Source organism: Trachemys scripta, unplaced genomic scaffold, assembly GCF_013100865.1.
Source record: "Trachemys scripta elegans isolate TJP31775 unplaced genomic scaffold, CAS_Tse_1.0 scaffold_63, whole genome shotgun sequence".
In the NCBI taxonomy this organism is placed as follows: Eukaryota; Metazoa; Chordata; order Testudines; family Emydidae; genus Trachemys; species Trachemys scripta.
Genome location: NW_023260549.1, coordinates 15,460 through 35,259, shown reverse-complemented (window position 1 = coordinate 35,259; position 19,800 = coordinate 15,460). Strand labels below are relative to the sequence as shown.

The 19,800-nt window shown below is 42.6% G+C and overlaps 1 protein-coding gene across 1 annotated transcript in view; it reads right to left on the bottom strand.

The window, feature by feature from the left end:
* LOC117870614 (N-acetylgalactosamine kinase-like) overlaps positions 1–19,452 on the bottom strand; it is a gene marked incomplete at its 3' end in the record, with an annotated part of 52,012 nt that extends 32,560 nt beyond the window's left edge. The window contains 4 exon segments of the mRNA XM_034757820.1: positions 686–776; positions 9,568–9,691; positions 14,146–14,234; positions 19,165–19,452. Coding sequence (XP_034613711.1) covers positions 686–776; positions 9,568–9,691; positions 14,146–14,234; positions 19,165–19,217 — 357 coding nt within the window.
* Positions 19,453–19,800: the final 348 nt, after the last annotated feature.

The window sequence follows — 19,800 nt, the reverse complement described above, 5'->3', positions numbered from 1 at the left end:
AACTAATTTATTTTGCATGCTTTATCAAGTTTGGGGGGGAGGGGAGGAGGCTGCATTTCCTTGGGCCTAGCATGTGCAATAGGACCAGTCAATTTCACTATTTGGTTCTCATGCATTGGGGCGGTGGGGAGGAGGAGTCTATATGTCTTTCCAATACTCCTAGGAATTATTTACATTTTAAAATAGTCTTCACTTGGGGGACAGGGAGGAGGGAAGAAATTATTATTTTAGGTTCCATATTTCCAAACCCACAGCCCCCTTTTAAAAATAAACCTTAAGCATGTGGTTCTGTTCAGCAATGTGTCTAACTTTAAAATAGAAAAATGTAAACTGAAATAGTCAATGAGTCTGATCATGATCCCACAAAATTAATACACTGTTCTTTATAATAATGTATATAATCAATCTAATGTAGGTTTTGTATCATGCAAATATTTTCATACAAGCAAAACAAAAATATTTTACAAATTTTAATATAAATACAAAAAAGTACTTAAGTTAACAGGATACAAAAGACAGCTGCAAATTATGGTGAAAATGAAGTTGTATGGGTAAATAATCCCCTGTTAAATAATATATTTTATAAATGAGTGTAATAGGACATTATATAATATACACCCACATTATATTTTAATCTTAAAAGGTAGCCCATATAATACATATGTGTTAAATGAATTTGGTTTACCTGAACTCCTTTCAACCCACATAAGAAGTAGTTGTGCCACACGGGTTTGGTTTTGTTAATGTGAATGTTATTCACACTAGCACTGAAGTCCCTGCAAAAACAGATATAACACAAGGTCTATAAAAATGTCAGTAAGTTTAGTTCCATGGCTTATTGCTGCCATCTGCTGATGAAACAGCAACATTTAAATTTTGTCCAGGACATTTTTTTTTATACAATACATATTACATTCTTTTCCTCTGGCTTTTCTTCCACCTTATTCATCGACTGTACAAAAAAGCTGTTTAATAGAAACATTGCTAATACATCAAATTTGGCCCAAAAACTAAGCTTTGTAAAAACAAATTATGAAACTGAACACCAAAAATGATTTCATGCCTTTTAAAACATTCCAATGGAAGCAGCATTTTAAAACAAACAAATTACCTGCAAAGTTTGCATCCCAAATTTTGCAACGTTGTGCTATAACCAGAAAAGGAAACTGACTAGTGTATTTTCTGGCAATGCTGAGAAAAATGAGATAAGGCGATTGGTTTTGTTTTTAAAAAACATCTACCACACTCTGGTATTAAAACACAAATGCAATTTTTCTTTCTTTCTTTTTAATATTCTAAGTGATCAGTGACAGAATAGGTGTGAACATTTGTATTTTTTAAATATATATTTTATAACAAAAAAGCATCCTTTTGAAGATACCTATGTGTAGGGTGACCAGATGTCCCATTTTTAAAGGAACAGTCCCATATTTAAGCCCTCCTGCAGGTGTCCCGACTTCTTCTTAAAAATGGACAAATTGTGCCATATTTTCTGTCTCTCCTCCCACCCCCCTCCCCCCATCAGTACTGGTGGGTCCTGCTGCTGGCCAGATCCATGCTTGCCAGCTGCCCACCCATGGGGGAATCCAGTGGCCAACAGGGGGTAGGTGTGCAAGGCTGGTGGCAAGGCAAAGATGCAGCGCACGGGGCCAACTGCAACCCCCTGCTGGTCTGTCAGCGCAGCCCCTGCTGCATGCGGGCTCTTGGCAGGGCCCCCCCCCCCCCCCCCTTTCTGGCTGGCATTTGCTGCACGCTGCAAGCAGCAGTGACTGGTGAGTACAGGCAGGCGCCAGGCGGCGGCCGCTTACGTGTGTATTCTGCTGCCCACCCCTCAGCCTTTTACGTGCCCCCTCTCTCGCTGTCCTCTCCCTGCTTTACCCCTTCCCCCTCCCCCCACCGCTCTGCCGCTCCCAGTGCTGTGCGGAGAACTAGCCCCTGGTCAGAGGGCTCAGCTCACCAACAGCCTGGCCGGCAGGCTCCTTCCTTCCCCCACTGCCTCTGACTGGGCCAGCAGCCCGGGAAAGTCCAAGACTCTCCGGCCCAGGGCATTGGCCAGGAGGAGCTGAGCCCTGTGTGTGCCAAAGCCCCCCGCAGCACTGGCATGGGGAAGCCTCTCCACTCCTCAGCTAAGCTCTTTCCCAGCCTGTTCATGCCCCAAACCTACAGGCTCCACAGCAGCCCATGGACAGGAGCTTAGAACCCTTTTTACCCCCCACCCTTCCCCGCCCTGGGTCCTGCCTCCAGGAAGCGTGGGGCTGCTCCACCCTTTAAGCACCTTCCCCTGCTGAGGGCCCTGGTACACAATACATCCTTAGGGCTTAATTCCTTCCTGCCTGGGCTGTAGGGGGGTGGGAGAGAGGAGACCGGACAGGAGGCGGCGGGGTTATGTCGGTGGCCAGCAGCAGCCTGGAGGTGTTAACTGCCTTTCAACACTGTGCGGGCAGGAAGGGACAAGCTGCTTCCAGCCACGGGGAGGGAGAATGGGGAGAAAGAAGAAGAGATGAGCTCTGTAAAGACACGGGCTAGGTCATCCCTCGCCCCCCACCCGCCGCCCATCCCCTGTGTCTGGAAGCAGCTCCCATCCCTGACCTTCCGCACAGTGCCAAAAGGCTGCTGCTGGTGTGAACCCTGGCAGAAATCTGGGGGGGGGGGAATGTGGCTCTCCGTGTCCCCTGCCCATGTGTTGACTTAGGAAGATGTGGTGCCAGATCCCAGGAAAGGCGGGTCCATCCCGGGGGCCCAGCCAGGCATGTAAGGTGGAGAGGGCCAGGCAGGAAGGGTCAGGTCAGTTGGTCTCTCTCACACACACACACTCACACACACACACACACACGAGAGATGTATGGGAATGTGTGTGTGTCACCTCTCCCTGTGTGAACCCTAAAGCCTTAAAGATAAGAAAGTAAATAAAAAGAATCCAACTATGCCATATTTCTTTTTAACGGGGGCTCAGTCAACCTGATGTTAATTTGAGCATTTGTACTGCATAGTTCTGATTGCCGTTGAACTCTCTTGAATAGGAGTGATTTTACCAGGTGTCCTGTCTTCAGCACAGAGAAATATGTTCACCCTACCTATGTGTATTAAGATTTTCATTATTTAAATAGTGCCAAGTGGATTATAACCAAGGCCCTCAGCAAAATGAAGCTAAATTTTGCAGAAGACCCTGAACTCTGCAGCAGTTTCATATCTGTTAACAAATGAAAGGTTTTTAATGAACTAAATCTGAATATGAGACACAAAATCAATACAGAGACCCTGAATTATATATTTAGATATTAAATCCAATTTAGTTACACTGCCCCCCTCACTTTCAGTTTTCAATGTGCTGCAGATTTTTGTGTGTACAATGCCTAATGGCATCACTAAAGATGTCGCAGGAAAGGTGGAGATTTTGGGGCACAGTTAGGGTATGTCTACACTCCAGCTGGGAGCGAGCCTATGAGGCTCATGCTAGATAGGCTTGTGCTAGTGGGACTTGAGCCTGTATGCTCAAAATAGCAATATGGATACTGTGACTCAGGCTAGAGCTTGGGAACTCAAGCCTGGGGGACTGGGTTGGCTTGAGAGCCCAAGCCACATCACTCATACTGCTATTTTTAGCACACTAGCTCAAGTCTCACTCCAAGATGCAGTGTAGACGTACCATTAGGGTGTTGGAAACTGAGGAGGTGTGGAAGGCAATACAGGATTAGCTGAACAATTCTGCTACTCATACTATCTAAGGGCTCAGGAAGAAGACACTATCTCGGTTTAAACGCAGCTCACATTTTCAAGGTTGCCTTCATAACTGTAAGGGCTAGAAATACAATTTTCTTAAAAGAGGAAAATTTTGTTTCAGAATCATAATTCTGTGGCAAGTGGATAAAACAAATTCCATAGCAAATTCTTCAGCTACAGAAACATGGAATACACAGGTCTTTGATTATATTCCTGTATTTTGCTAAGTTAGATAAAAATTAAAGCAGCATAATGGAAATAACTTGGTCAAAAGTCTCTACTGAATCAATTTAAAATTAATCAGTAATGCAGAAGGGGCTTGACACAGGTGCACTACTCCAATTAACACTGCTAGAAGTTAGGTGTCTGCATCAAGAGGGAAAATGGCACCATGTAGTGTATAAAATAAAGTGTAGTTTGTACTGGCAGGACTATAAAACATGCATCCAAAGGGTCCAATGCTCCCTTATGAGGAGTGAGTTTCAACTCATAGGTTCCTCTTCATTCTTCTATTATAAGAAAGGTGGGTTTTCCCTTCTCCATGCTGGAACAGGTGCCCCTTATACTGCAGACCCCTTTGTATCCTCTGCACCACGTCTTTAATCTCATCTTTCTCAAGTCATTTCTTTAAACCATCCTCTTTCCAACATTCCTTTCCACCTCAGAGAAATGTTAAACTAGACAAGTGTCAACCCCATTCTCCTTCAAACAAACATCAAAACCAGATCTGGCTCTTCCTAGTAATTGTTTACCTACTAGCTAGGGTGCCATTCAGGGAAGTATGCCTATTCAGGCCCAAACTTATTTAAGCACGTGCTTAAGTGTTGTCCTGAACAAGGATGGGCGTAAACATATACTTAAGTGTTTTCCTAAATCAGAGCCTTGGAGAAGCAAAAGCCTTAAAACAAATAATTATCATCCCTACAAATGTGCTTAATAAATAAAAATACATTTTAAAGCTTGCTCTACACTCGTAAACCTTAGTCAGGATTTCTTCTCCATTACTTTTGAGCTAATCCACTGATGTGATTGACAGCTAACAAAGGCAGACCTGAATTTACTGCTTTGGACACCCCAAGCCACTTAATATTTGCATACTATAATTCCAATAGCAGCCTCTCTCACTGACATATTTTATACATCAAATGTAAACCTGTTCTATGCTGTGGTGGTAAGATGTCATCCAGGATAACTCTCCGAATTTTTGACTGCTCCTCCTTCACTTTAAAATGATAAAAGTCTTAAATCTGAATACAAGAAACTATTCCTGCACTAAATATTGTAGCTAAATGACTTTTACCCTGATTTTGAAATGAGCCCATATTGCCCCCATTCCGTGCAGAGGGGACATGCATTATTCAAAAGGAAATGTGCATTATTTATAAACACGAGTCAGATTTATACCACATAATTGGGCCCAACTGATGCTGTCTGTGCAACAGAATCCCAAAACAGAAAGAACAAAGGTATTCAGAAGGTCAGGAAAAGCTAATGTTGATTTTTCAAACACTAGGGGCTAAACCGGTGCTTTTGAGCGACAATCTGCACTGCAATGGCATCTGTAGAGGGGCTGTGCAGCAGCAGGAATCTCCAGAGGCATTTTGGTTGACTCAGTAAACATTTTCCAGATGCTAGAAGGGAGCAGGTGCTCTGTCACCCTTTTATAGGCTACGAACCGTGTGCTTCCTAAACTGGCCTAGGCCTGGTCTTCACAGTTTTTGCATCAGTATAACTATATCCATTAGAGGTCTGATTTGTTGTTGTGTTTTTTTTAACCAAAATAGTTATGTCAATACAACCCTAGTGGGGTCTCAGTTATACCAATATAAAGGAGCTGTGCCTTATACTGGCACCGTTCATTCTCCTTCCCATAGAGGAACACCATTATTGGTATAAAACACCTTTATATTGATATAACAACAAAGGGGAGTTTGTACCACTTTAACTAGACCCGTACAGTTAAAGCAACACAACTTCTCTGTGTAGATAAGCCCTTAGTCTCCTGGCCAGCGTGAAACAGTGGCAGAAGCTCTGCTCCCTCTTTGAAGAGTCTACTCCCAGCAGTGGCACCAGATTTTCAGAGTCTTTGCTAGCATTTTACTTGGTCACTGCATTTCTAGTCTGGAACATCTGACCTAGTTCTAACCAATGTTACATTTTCATCTCTCATGCTTAGAATTCACTAACTTTATTGTTTCATTTGTGTCTTCAAGTCCAACATTAATTGAATTCAATCTTTACAGCATTTTGGAAAGGTTAACATTAAAAGGAACAACATAGCTTGCCACATGATGTACAATCTGCTATTTTTTCAAGCTCAACTATATACAACAGTACCATTTAATGGGACCTTGTGAAAAAGGCAACATTAAAATATTTGTAGACAGTTAACACCAAGATGGGGATGGTGGTTAGTTTGGGTGGTACAGAGGGTTTAAGTAGAAACAATGAGATGAGATTAAGATAGAGAAAATTCAGGCTGGATATCAGGAAAATATTCCAGTTTGAGATCTAGCAGATTGTGGAATAGTCTCCTAGAGGAAGAGGTGAAAGCCCCATCACTCATGACTTTTGAACACACACAAAAAAGCTAAGCTATTTGAACAACAGAAGAGAAAATGTTTATCTGGAGTGATGAGAAACATGCCATTGCTGGGTTCATTTAAATTTGTTTTCTGGATAAGCCCCCCAAAAAACAGGGATGACAATCAGTATGTGTAAGTTGTTGTTGTCTGTCATAGGAAGTAGATTTGAAGTCCATTTATCTCCAAAATAAACATCTATCAGATTTTCTTTGTACCTTTCATTCTTTATATGACAAAGCAAAACAGTAAAAATTATGTGATTACATTTCCTGGCTGTTGGGATAAAGGAAAATTATGACTTCTTGGAGTGCACAATGCTAATTTTTGAAACCTCCTCAAACAGGAACTACAAGAGAAGTTGGCTTTTTATTTGCTACATGTCCCAGAGGCATAAGTCCTTACCAAGCTTGATACAATATAGTTTAAATAAAAAGGGGGGAAACCTATTTGTAAAATGAACAGCGACGCTACAAAGATTTGACGTTTTAAAGCTACTCTGAAAATTACATCAATACTGAAATCATTTCTTAGGACTCTTTTGAGCAATTTGATTCTTGTTTTAGCTGCAGTGGTTTTTGCATTTCTGTAGCTTACCAGTTACAGAGCTAAACTCTTATTTAGAGGATACTCAGACTGAGCCTGAAACTGCAAGGTACTAAGGGTCTCTAAGAAATTGATCGGTTTCCTCAACACTTACTGAAGTCTATGGCACCTTGCAGGAGCAGAGCCACTATTCCTTTCTCTATTCTCTTGCTACTGGCTTTGGTCAAAGCTGGGGAAATTGAAGAACATTTGGTTCACATAAACAGTGCATTAGAATACTGTCCCCCCACAATGATTCAGGTGCAGGTAAGACCCTCTGCAGTTAAGGAGGAGGAAGAAGAATTTCCCCTTCATTGCTAAAGTGAAGCTTATGAGTTTTATTTGCAGGTCACCTTTAAAACTCAAACTAAAGGAAGCACAGTATACTGGAAAGTGATGTCCATGTATATAAATAGAAGGATTGATAATGTCTACACAGCATTTTGGAGCAAGCGAGAGTGAGCCTCCCAGATGGGGTTGACAGACTTGGGAGACTCCCTCCTGTTTGCTCCAAAATGCAGCCCAAGCTCCAGTCCAAGCCACAAATTCAAAACACTGTCTATACGGCTATTTTTAGAGCACTAGCATGAGCCCTGCTAGACCATGTCTGTCGACACCGGTCGAACAGCTCGCTCCCACTAGCTCCAAAATGCTGTGTAGACATACTCAATGTGGACAAAAGCGCTACAATGACATCACTCAGTAGGTTTGTCACGGCACACCCAAATCAGCCAGTATTGACACATACTTCTGCCCTTGCCTCATGCACAGCTAAGGTACCTTACTCATTCACACACCGTCCAATATATTTGACCAGTCACTAGCAATTTTTCTGTTTTCGACACGGATTGATCAAATCATTCTTTATCTCTCTTTAATCCATTATGACACTGTCAGAGAACGCTCGGGGAAATTAACCTCTGCTGCAAGGTTAGACTCCAGAATTCTTATATCTGTATATGAAGTACAGAGGAGCTTGCTCGTGCAGTGAGAAATGTCCATGTGGTTGAGGTTTTTGTTGTTGTTGTTTTTTTGTCTTAAATGCTATTTAAATCTTGTTTCTTCTGGACAATTTGGCTCTCTGCAGCAGGATTTCATCACCTTGTCTACTGAAGCTTCAGTCTGTTGTCTAAAGTTTAGGAACCCTTTACTAATGACTCTTTGATTTCCTAAATACAAGGCTTTCCTACTGTGCCATGAGATGGATACCCAGCTGATGGCTATTATCCTGTAGTATTTCCCCAATTCCTTTGAAGTTTGGTCAAGATAGTCTCTATCCTCATATTCTTTACTATGGTGGCATTAGACTAGTGAAACCTCAAAAGGTTGCACAGTTTTTGAATAGTCCTTTGGTCCAACTGATCTCAAAGGGCACCTTGTCAGCAGAGAAGCTTTTACGATCTGAAAAGGTAACTCTTTGCAACTTGTTCTGTTATCACTTTCCTAAAAGTTTAAATGAACTCTCCAGGGCGAAACAGGTTTGAAACACTGTGAAACATTTTAGCAGTCTGTAAAATCAAGGTTGAGCTAAGAAAGGGTAACTCTATGGAGGCTTGTGGTTATCCCTCATTAGCAAAAGGCACATGCTTTTCATTCAGCATATGCATAAACCCTAGCTCTATGACAGATTGGTAAAAAAAGACACAGCAGCTCAAAGGCAATTGTTGGTAGCAAAATGCTCAAAAGTGTTGAAAGATATATTCCTTTTTGCTTTTAACCTGGAGGGCCACAGTGAAGCAGAGATGCTGGCTGTTGTATGCAGAAAGCTCTCCTAAGCCAAAACCATATGAGTTCAAATAGAAGCCAAAAGAGCTACAAAAATATATTGATTGTGCATGCTATTTTAATTCAAGAACTATAATTCTAGGTTTAGTTTCAATTGTACTTGTTTTAATAGGGGGCTATTTAGGTTCTTACTTGCTGTGCCAAGCCCTGGCTCAAAGACCAGTCTATTCAAAGTGCTTAAATTTTCTGTCACTGTTTCATTCAGCACCTATCAAAACAGCTTTTCCCCTGCAAATATAACATGGCCCTAGAAGTCATGTAGCATCTGAATGTAAGGAGAGTGGTAATCAACTTAAACAACAGGCCTGTTTTAATTCTGAAATCCCTCCCTCTCAACAGTCAAACCTGCAATGAAAAGGTTTCTGAATTTTGTAGGCCAAAGCGGCCTTCTGAGAGAAGTGCTGTGCTAGGGGGAAACCTGAACAGAGAGGTGGAGGAGATAAGTAGTAAACCTCACCCTCCCAAACAGTATATAGAACTAACTAGAACCAGTGACATTCCATCTGATTAGATTTTGTACCACTGAGAAAACTGTTGTTGTAGTATTTATAAAAATTCACATACACCTTTGCTATACCATTTTATACAATTAAACTCTAAGTATATCATCGCATGCTGTGAGCCTTTCAGATTTCACAAGCTAAACAGGGTCAGGTTGGGCCAGTGTCTGGAAAGGAATATTTCAAGCAGCACCTGGTTTCTAAAGGAAGTACTGTTGGTGCTTCAGTAGGTGGCACTCTGCCCTTTGAGGATTTGTCTGCATACGATGTTGCACTTCTGAAGACACTTACATTGGTTTAAACTTGGCTTTTACAACTTTATCTTGCAACTGTGATGCAATTGGATGATGAGTGCATTATAAATTAGTATAAGAAATGAATAAATTAATACTTACAAGTACAAAGGGTTTGTATTGGCTAGTTGGACAACTTGAGTGTTTACAGGTTCAACAGCTATAAGTATGTCTTGCTCTATAGCCATAGGGAGCACAGCATATCCACAATAGTCTATATGTTCTCCTAGAAAACAACAACATGATAACAGAAAATTAACAGCATTTTGGAATAATCCTTATTTAAGAACACTTTACTAGATGCCCAAAAAGCCCACAATTGAGGACGAAGTCCATATGGGTTAAAAAAATGACCTAGATTATAAGGAAAGTTAAGGAAGTGATAAAAAACAATAATGAAATCTATAACTAATGCAAGTTGATAGTCATGAATATAAATCAGAAGCTAAGAATTGTAGATAACAGATAAGGGAAGCAAAGGGACACACAGAGAAATCTGGGGCTAGCAGAGTTAAGGACAATAAGGAGGTTTAAAGTATATTGGGAACAAAAAGAATCCTGACAATAGTACTGGTCCATAACTAGATGGAAGTGGTAGAATTATTAATAATAATGCAGAAAAGGCAGAAGTGTTCAATAAATATTTCTGTTCTGTATTTGAGAAAATCACAGATAATATAGTATCCTCATAAGATGATAAAATTCTTTCCATTCCACTAGTTTCTCAGGAGGATGTTAAAGAGCAGCTACTAAAGTTAGACATTTTTAAATCATTAAATCTAGATAACTTGCATCCAAGAATTGTCAAAGAGCTGGCTGAGGAGCTCGCTGAACCATGAATGTTGATTTTCAGTAAGTCTTGGAACACTGGGAAAGTTCCAGAAGACTGGAAGAAAAGAAAGCTAATGTTGTGCCAATATTATAAGCATGTCAGTCTGACATTAATCCTGGGCAAGATAATGGAGTGGCTGATACAGGACTCAGTTAATAAAGAATTAAAGGAGGGTAATATAAATAATGCCAATCAACATGGGTTTATGGAAAATAGATCCTGTCGAACTAAATTGGTATCTTTTTTTGAGGAGATTACAAGTTTGTTTGATAAAGACAATATAATAGACTTCTGTAAGATGTTTTACTTGTACTACATGACATTTTGATGGGGAAAAAAGTAGAATGATATAAAATTAACATGACACCATTAAATGGATTAAAATTTGGCTAAATGGTAGATCTCAAAATATAATTGTCTACAGAGAAACATCGTCAAGTAGATGTATTTCTAATGGGGCTTTCAGCAATCTGTTCGTGGCCCTGTGCCATTCGATATTTTCATCAGTGACCAGGAAAAAACATAAAATCATCACTGATAAAGTTTGAAAATTATACAAAAATTGGGGGAGTGGTAAATAATGAAAAGGACAGGTCACTAATACAGAGTCATCTGGATTGCTTGGTAAACTTGGCACAAGCAAACAATATGTGTTTTAATTCAGCAAAACATAAATGTGTACATCTAGAAACAAAGAAGTATGCCATCCTTATAGGATGGGGAAAGCAGTAACTCTGAAAAAGATTTGAGGGTCATGGTGGATAATCTTTTGAACATGAGCTCCTAGTGTGATGCTGTGGCCAAAAGGACTAATGCGATCTTGGGATGCATAAACAGGGGACTCTCAAGTCAGAGTAGAGAGGTTATTTTACCTCCGGCACTGGTGCAACTGCTGCTGAAATATTGTGACCAGCTCTGATGTCCACAATTCAAACAGGATGTTCATCAATTGAAGAGGGTTCAGACAATAGCCAGGAGAACGCTTAAAGGATTAGAAAACCAGCCTTATAATGATCAACTCAAGGTGCTCAGTCTATTTAACTGAACAAAGAGAAGGTTAAGGGGTGACTTGTTTACATGGGGAACAAATATTTAATAATGGGCTCTTCAATCTAGCAGAGAGAAAGGTATAACATGATCCAATGGCTGAAGTTGAAGCTAGACACATTTGGAGTGGAAATAAGGCGAACATTTTTAACAGTGAGAGTAATTAACCACTGGAATAATTTACCAAGGGTCATGGTGAATTCTCTATCACAGGCAATATTGAAATCAAGATTGGATTTTTTTTTAAAGTTATATTTAAGGATTTATTTTGGGGAAGTTCTAGGGCTTGTATAATATAGAAGTTCAGACAGGATGATCACAAAGGCCCCTTCAGGCTTTGGAATTTATGACTCAGCAGCAGAAGAAGAAACATCCTTGATTCTAATGGCTAGTGTAGGAGTGCAGAATTGCTTCATGTCCTAGACAATTTCTGCCAATCATTTCAGAATATACACTTTACAGTTCTTATTGTTAAAATCCCAACTGATAGAGCACCCAAGCTTTACATTTCTATAATGTTTTTTTATAATCTTCATTTCTTTTTAAACCTTTATGTTCTTTAACAAAACTACAAGGTGATAGATGGACTGTTATCTGGCAGTTAGAGCAGGAAGACTATTTGTGCTTGATATGTAACTGGTAAAATTAGCAAGACAAGCAAGTTAAATTATTTCCATTTCACCTGTGGTTAGCATACCACAAAGATCAATGCAATACATAATTCCCCTTCCCGTGACAACTTCTGCTCATCTGAATGATTCATCACTCACGGCATAAGGCTTATGCAGGAATTCATTTTTCATACCATATCTGGACTTTTCCCAGGAAAATACTAATATTTAATCATCATTAATACAATTGTTCATAACATACAAAATAAAGAAAATGGACATAGCAAGTACCTTCTCTCTTAGGAATAATATTCAGTCAACATTTGTTCTCCACTTTAATTATATTACATGACAGATGTTCATAGAACATCAAGGTGTAAATTTTAATTGACTGCGCAGCAGGCTAATTAATGTTTGTAATTGGGGTGACCAGACATCCCGATAAAATCGGGACTGTCCCGATTTTGAGGAGTCTGTCCCACGTCCCGACCGAAGAGAGACCGCTATTTGTCCCAAGTTTCGGGCTTTTTTTTTTTTTTTTTTTTTTTTTTTACACTCACCCGTCCGGGACTTTGGCAGCAATTCGACGGAGGGTCCTTCGGTTGCTGATGGTCTTTGGCGGTATTTCAGCGGTGGGTGCTTCTCTCTTTGGTGGGAAGGTTTATTACCCGCCGCTGAAATACCGCTGAAGAACGTCAGCGACCAAAGGACCCTCCGCCGAATTGCCGCCGAAGACCCGGACGAGTAACTGTAACAATTAAAAAGCCCCCCCCGGCGGTCCCGATATTTTCAACTTATCATCTGGTCACCCTATTTGTAATGTGTATGTGATGGGTGTACAACCCCCACACTGGGCCCAAAGGGGTTAAAGGACAATACTGGCCTCACCTAGCCCTGTCCCTCCAGACCTGCAAAACATGCTCCAGCTGGAGAGGAAGCTTAAAGGGAGTAATGCACCTCAGTCAATGAGAGGCTGGGGAGGAAGAATCTGAAGGCTCCTGGACAAGGGTGCTGAAAAAGCCTCCCTCTGGGGAATAACGGCACACTGAGTCCAGTTGGGACTGAAGGTTTAGTTGTCTTTTCTTTTGTTATGTTATATTGGCGCCTTGGAGGAGAGACAGATGGTAGAAGGTGACCCAGAGAGGGTAACTTTGAGGGCACTCCATGGAGCTGGACACTGTTGAATCTCATACGGCTCTGGGTGGAAGCCAGTGCAGTGAGAAGGCCCAAGGTCCCTTACCCTGCTGCAGATGAGGCATAAGCCACATTCCACTCTCACTCCCCCTCTGATAAGAAAAGAGCAAGGACACTGCAACCTGAGGGGAAGCTAAACCCATCCTCAGGTGAGGAACTGGGCAGAAAAGCCTTCGTACTGAGGGGCGATACTGGGTGCACTACCCGCTAGACCACCTGGCCCTCTGAGAGCTCTATTGCACTGTATTTGCCATGATCTGTAGCAAAAACCCTTTCACTGAGCAAGTTGCCTGACTGGCTCGTTATACAGAGAACTGAACTCTAGACAGGGCATGATCATAAAATAAAAATGGGTGTCTCCAGAATGAAGCCACATTTAAAAAAATAGGGTATGAAATAACCATATTTACTCTCCAGACTAACTTGCTATTCTAATCTCTATGGGCTCAAATGTGTGGAATTTCTATAGAATGAGGGAGGGGAAACTACGGCAGAACATGTCCAGCTCTCATCAAAATGTAGTACTGTGTGCCAGGATGCATCACCATGTCTGAAGATTTGAACTGTGGTGGTGAGAAAAGATGTGGGTTGATTTCATGATACCATCTTACAAACTACAACCGCATCCCAGACCTGTCTGAGACTGAGCTGCAGAAACCATGGCAGGGAAATGAGTCCTAAACCTGACCAGGAAAGACATTTTTAGGCACTGATTCAGAAAAGCATTTATGTCCTTAAGTCCATCCCTATTCAAGATAGCACTTAAAATATAAAATTAAGCATGTTGTGAATAAAGATGATGTCCTGAATTGTGACCTTAATGTGAACTACAGGTTGTAATAAGATGCAGTTAAAAGCTAATGGAGTAATATTTTCTCCTTCCCATTTATGACTTCGTGTCAAGCACAGGCACCCCTTGACCAAAAATAAAAAGAACACAGTCATTTAGGTTTGGAACTTGCCATAAATTTAAAGAAAATAATATTCTCCTTTTACCTATTAAGTTGACTCGCCCTGGTGCACGAGCATAAAACTTGGGAGCCGATCCAAATTTAGAAATAAACATCTTCTTCAGCTTCAGCAATCTGAAAGGCAGGTTGGAATCCTTTAGAAGGAATACATTGGAAAACACAGGAAATCCATGCACCCCCGGGGCCTGGAAGAAGCTAGTGCCTGTGAAATTGGCTGTTCATGATCACATTACCCTCCTTCTGCTAGCACTACGCACACCCAACAACTCGGGTTGTCAAAGGCAGCAACAGGCGATGTAAGCAACTACATTGACCTAAGTACTACGCCTCTTGTGGAGGTGGCTTAGCAGGTGCGTTAAGTCGTTAGGAGGACATTGTAGTGTAGACACTTATGCAACTGTCTTACGTTGACCTAACTCTCTAGTGTAGACCATGCCCAAGTCCAGCTTGCCTGGGTGGCAAGATAGACTGGAATGCTGAAGGGGACTGTCTGTGACTCCGTGGTAAGACTGTTATAATGTTTTAGGAGTTTACACTTGTTATTGGGTTGGTGAAATCTAATTATGGAACACACAACCAGTTTGGGATCTCTTCCCTGCTTCTTGACAGTCTGCCCTGAGATTGGCACTCATGGTCATGAACCACTCCAGACACTGTGATAATTCCTACATTTTCAAAAGTGACTAGTGCATCAATGTTTGGACACCCAACTTAAAAATCCCTAAAGGGAAGGTGATTTTCAGAATCTAGGTGCTCTGCCGTTCTGAAAATCAGGGCACTTTAATGTGTCTTAAATTTGTCAAAAACTGAAATATCCAGAATCAGTAGCAAGTTTTGAAAATTTAGGCATTGGTCTCCCAGCAACTTTTAGAAAGAAGTTATTGTGGCACAGAGAAGATCAGACATTAGGAAAATGATAGAAAGGGGAGAAAGGAAAGTTACTGTTTCATAGAAATATTGGATTAAATAATATTTTGCACTTCTATGGCACCTTCCATCTGAGCATTTCCAAGTATTTAAAAAAATTTTAATTAAATCTCCCAACAGCTACGTGAGGTAAATATATTTATTCCCATTTTACAGGTGAGAAAACTGAGCCAAATAGATGTTAAGCAGCTTGCCCATGATCACCAAACAAGTGAGTGACAGAGGCAGGAACAGAACCCTGGAGTCCTGACCCTCAGCTTCTGCTCTAAACACCACACAACAATCCCCCTGCCAAACTTTAATTTCATGTTGCGCTAAACCACAGTCAAATCAGCTGTTTTTCCAAAATTGCATATGCTACCCCTTCCATAGGAGTGGAGCCCGTAGATATACTACTGCTCTGGATTTGTGGTTTTTAGTTGGGGATAGGTCTGGAGTCAAATTGACAAAAATCAAAATGATAAAACCAATTTCTGAATTTATATAATTATGTACAAATACATGCATGCAAAAAACTATAAATACCATGTCTTAAGCATCAGCCTATATTTCCCCCATGACTTATACCGCCAATACCTTCTGTACAGTGTCCCAGCAACTGTCCCAAATGGTTTTCTCAAATTTTCCTCTGATTTTACCTAATAGCATGAAAGTTTCATTGGAAATAAAGATTTGAAAAATCACTGTTTTATAAGACTGTGAAGAATGCTAGCTCACTTCCTGTGTTTGTAAACAAGTGATTCCCTGAGTATCACACCAAGGACCGTGAGTGGGTGGATGAAGGATGAGATGGGGCTAAGTCATTATCCTAGTGCAGCACAAGAAGCTGTAATTAGTGACATGATAGTGAGTCACATCAAAACAGCTTTGAAGCAATGTTGGTTACAAATCAGCCTGTTAACTTTCTTTAATGGCAGCAGCAAATTAAAAAAGCTGAAGTGCAAGAAGTCAAGAAGGAGAAAGGAGAAACAATCTTTAAAAATGTCATGAAATGGCTATTACACTGATTCAAAAACCTTTCTGTGTCTGAGGAAATGGGTGGCTCGCAGGCACCTAGCCAATTCAATGTATTTTGTAGCCCCTCTCCTAAGAACAAATGCTGTAGCATGCTCTGGAAGGATTTCTACCTTTAGCCCTAGACTCGAGCTTCAAACTTAGTCAATGCAAAGAGCAAGCAGGAGTATCAATGGAAAAAAAAGATGTTATGACACTTCACAGTAGATTAACTTTAGTTTGTATCCCTTTGTAAACTTTGTACCATTGTCTTGATCCATATTCTAAATATTTTAGCAAATCAAGAATTCTCTACTCATAAAGCCGTAAAGCAGTGCTTCTCAAAGCCGGTCCGCTGCTTGTGCAGGGAAAGCCCCTGGTGGTCCGGGCTGGTTTGTTTACCTGCTGCGTCCACAGGTTCGGCCGATCGCGGCTCCCACTGGCTGTGGTTCACCGCTCCAGGTCAATGGGCTCTGCGGGAAGGATGGCCAGCACATCCCTTGGCCCGCGCCGCTTCCCGCAGCCCCCATTGGCCGGGAGCGGTGAACCACAGCCAGTGGGAGCCGCGATCGGCCGAACCTGCAGATGCGGAAGGTAAAAAAACTGGCCCGGACCGCCAGGGGCTTTCCCTGAACAAGCGGCGGCCTGACTTTGAGAAGCACTGCTGTACAAGATACTGCCATCTGTTGTGAATTATTTATTAGACCTTTCTGCACTTTAATTGCTTACAAATGAAAACACAGGAATTGCCCTGCTAGATTAGACCAGTGGTCAATCTAATCCAGTATTCTATCTTGAAAGTGGGCAGTACCTGATACTTTGGAGGGATATGCAAGAAACCTCCTGATAGACAGTGTGTCCAGAGGGAACGAGTCTTCCTATCCCTCTTCAGTTGGTGATTGGCTTATGCCTTGAAGAAAAATATTATCCTATTATATCTCTAAATGTTCTCATTTTCCCACGTCTATTTCTTAATTTCTTCACACTTTTCTCTTGTCTTGACTAGCCTATCTTTCTGTTGTCATCTGCCAATTTTGCCATCTCATTTCACAACCCCTTTTCTGGATCATAATCATGATAATGCCTCTTGCAAATATTGTCCATGGGGAAGTTTGCTGGCAGAATACTAGAAATTATGTTAATGTGAGATGCTTGTATTCCTTGTGTGTCTGTATCCAGAATGTCTCTTTGGCTTAGAGCTATTTTTATAGTGGTGCTGGTGTCTAAGGCTATGCCTACACTGTGTATCTTACAATGGAGCAGGTGTGCTGCTACAGCCACGTCGTTGTAAGATACGCAGTGTAGATGCTCTTTGTCACCAGGAGAGAGCTCTCCTGGCAACAAAATAAAACCACCTCCAACAAGGGATGGTAGCTTTGTCGCCGGGAGAGCGTCTCCCACTGACAAAGCGCTGTCCACACCAGCGCTTTTCATCGTTAACACTTTTGTCATTCAGGGGTGTTTTTTTCACACCTGTGAGTGACACAAGTTTTAACAAAGGAAGTGCAGTGTAGACATAGCCTAAGAACAAACAGAGGTAACTGGGATTGAGTTATACTGATTAATTTATTCTCAAAGGCCTGGTCTACACTAGAAAATTAAGTTGGTTTATCTACATCAGTGAGGGATATGAAAAATCCACCCCCTTGAGCACCACAGTTAAGCCTACCTAAGTCCCTGTGTAGACAGCGCTAGGTCAACAGAAGAATTCTTCCACCTCTCAGTGAGGTGGATTACCTATGCCAATGGGAGATTCCCTTCAGCCGGCATAGGTAATGTCTACACTGAAGCACTACAGCACTGCAGCTGTGCCGCAGTAGCATTTTAAGAGCAGACATACCCCAAGATGTGTTTTGTAAGCAAGAATAGTCTCATCTCTTTGTAAACTTTGGCCAAAATGTTGCAACATAGGTGCTTCCATTTAGGTATCTAAATCAGATCTGATTTTTCAGAGTTGCTGAGCAAGACAACTCCCATTTGCTTCAGCTTTGCACAGGCAAATTTGAAAACGATGGCCTTTATATGTGAATTAAAATTAAGTGAAATGCAGTGTACTCTGACTGGCAGAGGTACAGTTTAGAACACACCTCTTCTCTGAATGCTAACATAAATACAGAGGTTTACGGGACTTGCTCATGCATTCTTCTGCTGCACAATGAGATTTAGCTTTCCTTATAACACTTCCAAACAGAGCAGGCCTTAGACCCAGGGGCATGGAGAGAGGTGGTCCCTCTTTTGTTAAGGAATATTGGAAAGGAAGGTGATGTGGAGTAAATTTTCACTGCCTTTTGGGTTGGCTTTACAATGTTCAGAATTCCTAGGGATGACAGGGTTGGAGCTTAGAGCGGGGAAGGAGAGAAAGATCAAGGACTGGGTTGCCAGCCCACTGCCATAGCAGAAGAGGGGAGTGGGAAACCTGAACTGGTTATGAGTTTCCTCCCCCTCTACTCCCCCATCTGGAAGGGGGAAGAGGGATCTGGACTGGTGGCTTTGCTGCCAGAGTCTCCCAAAGAGATAATGGATTGCACAAAGTCTCCCTTTCCATCTGGTTAGCAGCAGTTTGAGGGTGCCTGGTCACACTAATGGTGACTTTCCTCCCACTCTGGGGGAAGGGCTGGTTAGGGCAATCAGAGTCAGCGGCCCAAGTGGCCGCTTGTGCTTACTGGCAGTGGTGCTGGAACAATTTGTATAGTGGGGGTGCTGAGAGCCATTGAACCAAACTGTAAACCCTGTATATGATGGAAACCACTTCAAGCCAGGGGGTGCAGCAACCCCCCCACATCCTAGTTCCAGCACCTATGCCTAGAGGCCGACCACCCTTCTGGGAACACATGAAAGGCTTCGGGGTCCAGGGCCGCGGAGCTGGCGCCCTTCAGCGGCACTTGCCGTCCCTGCGGGACAGACGAGAGACCGGACACAGCCTGCACTGGGGACGGCTGCTGCGCCCTCAGCACCGGCCACTGCCCGGCAAAGCCCGGGGGAGACGCAGCCGCTTTGCAGCCCGTGTCTAGCATCAGCAGCGGTTAGCGCCGGGGCCGCTAGATGCGGCAGCCCCTTGCCCAGCTCGCAGGCCGGGCTCCTGCTCTCCGAACGGGCCCGGCTCCAAGGCCATACACCCACCCACCTGGGCTGCTCCGCCAGCTGGACTGGGAGGGTGGCGGGGGCGTCCGAGGCCATCCTCGGCCTCGCGGGACCGTGCGGGACCGCAGAGAGGCAGAGGCAGCGCCGGGCTGCCTGGGGCCGGGACCGTAGGCTGCTATCACGGGACGAGGAAACGTCTCCCTTCCTTCCGGGCTGCGGGGGAGCCCTGCCTCCTCCCCGCCCAGGTCCGGGTGCTCTGGGCTGGGCTTATGCCGGGCAAGCCCCTGCCCAGACATCCAGCAGGGTTCGGACAAGCGCCTGAGCACCGGCTCCTCCCCACCTGTGTGTCTGGCTTTGTGCCAGGTCGTTGTTTGACGCTGATGTGACAATAGGAGAGGAGGAGGGTTTTTTTAAAATGTCTGCACCAATGATGTGTAAGATCTCGGTGAAAGACAAAGCAAATCAATTCCCAAGGAGACGGTCTCTCTCCCAGCGACCCAGGACTGACAGCTCTGTGCCTTAAAAACATACAATGTAATTGCAGAAAAGGGCAGCATGACTCAATGTCTCCTCTGAACAAGAGCCTCGAACAAGGTCACTCCCAGATCTCTCCCCCACAACAAACCCATACAGTGAAAACACAAAATGAACATTAACAGAGGAAGCAAAACGCCTTATC